Genomic DNA, 7,353 nt, shown 5'->3' with positions numbered 1-7,353 from the left:
AAAAAGTAACTTAATATTTGAGAGCGTCAACAAGTTGGACTAGCATCAAACTTACAAAAGCATACCCGATTGTTGTCCAAACAATTACCATTACATGTTTGTCCAATATGTTATTTTGTTTGGAAAATAGTTTGAAACCTTTTATTTTTCTAAAACAGTCTGCCGAAATACTTATCAAAATTTAACACAAATCTTTTTACACCGTTCCAATCACATGTGGTTACATTTATAAAATACGCACACATATACTATTTAAATACACCAACACTAGGTATTATCCCCCTTTGTTTCGTGTAAGCCATGTATTAAAGTAAAGTATCTCATGTATACAGTTTGTCTCGATCTAAAATAACGCTATTTTAACGCTATTTTACGAATTAAATTATTTCCTGTGGACTAGAAAACTGTTGGAGGGTACGCTTGGATGATATGCATTCAAACTGGAGAGACTGCAAAGTAGGTTATTGTTTGTTTATAAATAAATTAATCCATGCATAAATATTAAATTTTTTAATTTAAAATATTCATCATAGATTTATAGTGTCACGTATGCCTACTTATAAATAGAGGAAGGTCAGTTGTCGATAAATAAATCTTAAACCTGAATAAGAGACAAAATTGTACAAGACATAAGATGTGTCTAGCAATAAATTAAATGAAGTCTTGCGAGCTATATCTTTATTTCAATTAATATTTTAAGCAACATTAATTCTATTTAATAATAATATAGTAATTAAATCTAGGTTGGTTGTGTTCTCTGCATAATGTTGTACTGTAATGGTCTTTTATTGTTGACAATATAAAATAGGCATCGTAATTTCATCGATGCCTTAATCTGAATGATGCAACTGTAACATAATGCACACAAAACGCACATTTGGGGCATTGTTGGATTTATATAATGATCGAAATTTGTACCACATTTCATACAATCTTAAATAGGCAGCCATCTGGATCAACAAATCATAAGCCTCGGGTTATAATTACCGGACACGAATATTTGCTTACCGTATGTGTCAATCTTCGGTCATTTCCGTATGTATTCGTTAGGTGTCCGTTGCATACGTATATTTAGGTTGCAGACACGTGACTTAACAAACGGCCAATCAGAATTGTACATGTAGACACGTGACGTTACACAGCCAATCAGAATTGTACACATAACAATTATCAAAGCTTTCGTTGTTTATATCTATATTTATGGACAGTCTTACTTAAACGGCCGAACATAAAAGTCGCATTATTGCTGGCTTTCGCGGGATGGGCCCATTGCGGGCTTCGCATGTATCTTGTATTTGACAAACATTTTGGAAACGTTGTGTTGTGTTAATAAGCAGAAATAAAACGCAAAGAAATCAGAAATGAACTTTGTTGGTTATTACTGTGTGATAGCAACGAACAATGTGTAATTACGCTACACAGTACATTTTATGGAGCCGTGTACCATGGATACGACCGAAGTACGATCACAAGTGCGATCACGTGCCGAAAAAATGAAAACATCACAACCACAACGCGACATGAATTCAGGTCAGTTGTTAAAAAAAAAATTATGGCAAACTTGGAGAGGGAATTTCAAAATTTATAAAGTAATAAATTAAAGTAAAAGGCGTCATGACAACGAAATTTTTAAGAATTGTTTAAAGAATTTAATGTAGTTAGATGTTAAAAATAATAGTGTTGATAATAAATTATGTACGAACAAATTTTACAAATATCAAAATCATGCCAATTTTGCATTTATCGGCACATTTTTATAAATAGCGGTGAATTGAGAATAAAAAGAGATATTTGAGTTTTACATCATTTTTATGAGTTATGGAAATCATTAAATTAAAGGTGTACACACAAAGAGTATTTAAAGAATTTTTATATATTTTTGGTATTGTTAGAATATAGGATTATGTACGGACTTATGGTTTTTTGCATACCAATATATTTTAAATTGTTAGAATGTTTGTAAATTTTCATTAAATTAAAATGCACGAGAAAAATAAGAGTATTCAAAACAGTTTTGTTTATTATTTTAATTAAGAAAATTTGTGGATGATTTTATTTATTAATATAATAGAAAAACTCGAAGAAGGAACAAATATAAAAAAAATATTCAAAGAATTTACCTAGTATTTTACATTGGCAGAATTAATAATTTAGGAATTTAGATTATTTAAGACAGTTTTGTTTATTATTTTAATAAAGAACATAAGGCGGGTTTTGTTTATTAGAACGATAAAGAAAATTAAAGAGGACGAATAAATAAAATTATTGGAAAATTTAAAAATAGTTTTCTGAATTGTAAAAGAAAGAAAATAGGAAATAAGAAAAATAATGTTGATTGCGAATATGAATAGGGCAGACACACAAAAAAAAATATGATGTAAATATGTATATACGTCATTGTGTTGATGCAAATATATGTAGGATATCGGTAATATTAAAGGTCTTGAGTAATTGTAAGTAAGAATTTAATGCGATCTGACGCGTATAGCGCAGTGAAAATATAACGATATGTACGCATTAAATTTCTAATATAATTGTTTAAGGGTTACAATTATATTTTATGAGCACGGCTGACTGATCAGCGTTCGGACATACCGAGCCCGAGGTTCTGATAACCTTAGCGTCCTCATGAGTTAGAGAATTTATCCCTGTGCCATCGAAGCAAATTACGCTATGGACAGAAGATGCGATGTCGCATAAGAATTATTTGAGTAGTTCGATTATGAGCAAAGACCTGAATTTTGAAGTATACCGATACGTGTTCTTATATTATGAATGCATATATATAAAAGTCTGCCTTGTCATATTTGCGCATTTTTACAGGTGCACAGGTCACACATGTCAATAAATCTATACCCAACGGCAAAACTTTAGTAGTAAAGATGAGGTTTATGAAATCATGATATGAACAGTTACGTCTATCATTACCCATTACTCTAGGGCAATAAAGTGGCGCGCGCCTGTCAAAAATTTACCGGCTGCACGTGCGTAAAATGACAAAATACCAAATAGTCGAAATAGTTATGATATTATGCCTAAGGCGGTACACAAGTCATATTAAGTAAATGGCTTGTCAGATGTCAAACTGTCATGTACTTATCCGAAGTATGTTTTATTGACTAATATTTTTTCGTTGTAAAGAATTTATTTTTTTGAATAAGATATCACAGTAAGTTGTCATGACGATATTTAACAATAACTAAGGGGATATTTATAAATGTTTGCCATGATTTTGAACAACTGATACTTGTATCACCACGACGCAGATAAAATATCGAGATTTGAAGACAACGCCGAAGAAGAGCGACTTTGCGGGACAACGCCTTCCACAACGAATAGAAGAAACAAACAACATAATTAGAATGGAACATCACGGCGTTTACTCTCAAAGTAAATACCTGGTTCTATCGCTAAAAGAAGACCAACGCCAGAAGATTCCGAAGGACAACAAGTGACGCAACACTGGACACAATACTTGTGACGTTAAACACTGTAGAGTAGATGCAGCCGTTCAACTGTTTGACGTGCGTAGATAACGCATTTGGAATGATACTTCCGAGGCCTAAGACATCAAGGAGAACACTGCTATAGTTAATACCTCGTGAGCATTATGGCCAATAGAAGATCTTAATGTCCCGAGAGAAATGAAGACGCTGGGGCCATCAACAAAAGTACAAACGACAACGAAAACAACAACAACGATGAATACAACGGAAACGACAATCGACGACGCAAGTTAAACATCGGAAAGCAGAGCAGAATCAACAAACGCATTCCAATCGCCACGGACGAACCTACAATCGACTTATCTTCATGACGGTGGCAATGACTTCAATGAAACATCTTATTCGCCGCGAGCTACAACTTCAAGACAACATGGACGACACCAGATGTACAGATGGCCAACGATCAACAGATGATGTTCTACACAACATTTTGATTGACATTTAAATTGTATAACAATTACTAATGTTATTTATTCCAGCGGAGATGCTTGTCATGGAAATCAAATTGTTATCTTCATATTTTCCATCATTTGAGTGTGTTTATTTGAATCTAGTTTTTTTTAATTTTATTAGTAATTCAATAGTAAAATTTTAAAAGATTTTTTTAAATCATAAAATATAAAAAAATCAAATTAAGGGGGAAAGTTGTGTAACATAATGCACACAAAACGCACATTTGGGGCATTGTTGGATTTATATAATGATCGAAATTTGTACCACATTTCATACAATCTTAAATAGGCAGCCATCTGGATCAACAAATCATAAGCCTCGGGTTATAATTACCGGACACGAATATTTGCTTACCGTATGTGTCAATCTTCGGTCATTTCCGTATGTATTCGTTAGGTGTCCGTTGCATACGTATATTTAGGTTGCAGACACGTGACTTAACAAACGGCCAATCAGAATTGTACATGTAGACACGTGACGTTACACAGCCAATCAGAATTGTACACATAACAATTATCAAAGCTTTCGTTGTTTATATCTATATTTATGGACAGTCTTACTTAAACGGCCGAACATAAAAGTCGCATTATTGCTGGCTTTCGCGGGATGGGCCCATTGCGGGCTTCGCATGTATCTTGTATTTGACAAACATTTTGGAAACGTTGTGTTGTGTTAATAAGCAGAAATAAAACGCAAAGAAATCAGAAATGAACTTTGTTGGTTATTACTGTGTGATAGCAACGAACAATGTGTAATTACGCTACACAGTACATTTTATGGAGCCGTGTACCATGGATACGACCGAAGTACGATCACAAGTGCGATCACGTGCCGAAAAAATGAAAACATCACAACCACAACGCGACATGAATTCAGGTCAGTTGTTAAAAAAAAATTATGGCAAACTTGGAGAGGGAATTTCAAAATTTATAAAGTAATAAATTAAAGTAAAAGGCGTCATGACAACGAAATTTTTAAGAATTGTTTAAAGAATTTAATGTAGTTAGATGTTAAAAATAATAGTGTTGATAATAAATTATGTACGAACAAATTTTACAAATATCAAAATCATGCCAATTTTGCATTTATCGGCACATTTTTATAAATAGCGGTGAATTGAGAATAAAAAGAGATATTTGAGTTTTACATCATTTTTATGAGTTATGGAAATCATTAAATTAAAGGTGTACACACAAAGAGTATTTAAAGAATTTTTATATATTTTTGGTATTGTTAGAATATAGGATTATGTACGGACTTATGGTTTTTTGCATACCAATATATTTTAAATTGTTAGAATGTTTGTAAATTTTCATTAAATTAAAATGCACGAGAAAAATAAGAGTATTCAAAACAGTTTTGTTTATTATTTTAATTAAGAAAATTTGTGGATGATTTTATTTATTAATATAATAGAAAAACTCGAAGAAGGAACAAATATAAAAAAAATATTCAAAGAATTTACCTAGTATTTTACATTGGCAGAATTAATAATTTAGGAATTTAGATTATTTAAGACAGTTTTGTTTATTATTTTAATAAAGAACATAAGGCGGGTTTTGTTTATTAGAACGATAAAGAAAATTAAAGAGGACGAATAAATAAAATTATTGGAAAATTTAAAAATAGTTTTCTGAATTGTAAAAGAAAGAAAATAGGAAATAAGAAAAATAATGTTGATTGCGAATATGAATAGGGCAGACACACAAAAAAAAATATGATGTAAATATGTATATACGTCATTGTGTTGATGCAAATATATGTAGGATATCGGTAATATTAAAGGTCTTGAGTAATTGTAAGTAAGAATTTAATGCGATCTGACGCGTATAGCGCAGTGAAAATATAACGATATGTACGCATTAAATTTCTAATATAATTGTTTAAGGGTTACAATTATATTTTATGAGCACGGCTGACTGATCAGCGTTCGGACATACCGAGCCCGAGGTTCTGATAACCTTAGCGTCCTCATGAGTTAGAGAATTTATCCCTGTGCCATCGAAGCAAATTACGCTATGGACAGAAGATGCGATGTCGCATAAGAATTATTTGAGTAGTTCGATTATGAGCAAAGACCTGAATTTTGAAGTATACCGATACGTGTTCTTATATTATGAATGCATATATATAAAAGTCTGCCTTGTCATATTTGCGCATTTTTACAGGTGCACAGGTCACACATGTCAATAAATCTATACCCAACGGCAAAACTTTAGTAGTAAAGATGAGGTTTATGAAATCATGATATGAACAGTTACGTCTATCATTACCCATTACTCTAGGGCAATAAAGTGGCGCGCGCCTGTCAAAAATTTACCGGCTGCACGTGCGTAAAATGACAAAATACCAAATAGTCGAAATAGTTATGATATTATGCCTAAGGCGGTACACAAGTCATATTAAGTAAATGGCTTGTCAGATGTCAAACTGTCATGTACTTATCCGAAGTATGTTTTATTGACTAATATTTTTTCGTTGTAAAGAATTTATTTTTTTGAATAAGATATCACAGTAAGTTGTCATGACGATATTTAACAATAACTAAGGGGATATTTATAAATGTTTGCCATGATTTTGAACAACTGATACTTGTATCACCACGACGCAGATAAAATATCGAGATTTGAAGACAACGCCGAAGAAGAGCGACTTTGCGGGACAACGCCTTCCACAACGAATAGAAGAAACAAACAACATAATTAGAATGGAACATCACGGCGTTTACTCTCAAAGTAAATACCTGGTTCTATCGCTAAAAGAAGACCAACGCCAGAAGATTCCGAAGGACAACAAGTGACGCAACACTGGACACAATACTTGTGACGTTAAACACTGTAGAGTAGATGCAGCCGTTCAACTGTTTGACGTGCGTAGATAACGCATTTGGAATGATACTTCCGAGGCCTAAGACATCAAGGAGAACACTGCTATAGTTAATACCTCGTGAGCATTATGGCCAATAGAAGATCTTAATGTCCCGAGAGAAATGAAGACGCTGGGGCCATCAACAAAAGTACAAACGACAACGAAAACAACAACAACGATGAATACAACGGAAACGACAATCGACGACGCAAGTTAAACATCGGAAAGCAGAGCAGAATCAACAAACGCATTCCAATCGCCACGGACGAACCTACAATCGACTTATCTTCATGACGGTGGCAATGACTTCAATGAAACATCTTATTCGCCGCGAGCTACAACTTCAAGACAACATGGACGACACCAGATGTACAGATGGCCAACGATCAACAGATGATGTTCTACACAACATTTTGATTGACATTTAAATTGTATAACAATTACTAATGTTATTTATTCCAGCGGAGATGCTTGTCATGGAAATCAAATTGTTATCTTCATATTTTCCATCATTTGAGTGTGTTTA

General features: G+C 33.0%; 1 protein-coding gene across 2 annotated transcripts in view; it reads left to right on the top strand.

Annotated features, from left to right (window-relative positions):
• Positions 1-314: 314 nt before the first annotated feature.
• LOC127858929 (tetratricopeptide repeat protein 38-like) overlaps positions 315-7,353 on the top strand; it is a 46,040-nt gene continuing 39,001 nt past the window's right edge. For both annotated transcript variants that reach the window (XM_052396272.1, XM_052396273.1), the window contains exon 1: positions 315-456. In XM_052396272.1, coding sequence (XP_052252232.1) covers positions 430-456 — 27 coding nt within the window. In that variant the 5' untranslated portion in view covers positions 315-429. The remainder of the gene's footprint in view (positions 457-7,353) is intronic.

This window comes from Dreissena polymorpha, chromosome 14 (assembly GCF_020536995.1).
Source record: "Dreissena polymorpha isolate Duluth1 chromosome 14, UMN_Dpol_1.0, whole genome shotgun sequence".
In the NCBI taxonomy this organism is placed as follows: domain Eukaryota; kingdom Metazoa; phylum Mollusca; class Bivalvia; order Myida; family Dreissenidae; genus Dreissena; species Dreissena polymorpha.
This window is presented reverse-complemented; position numbering and strand designations above follow the sequence as displayed.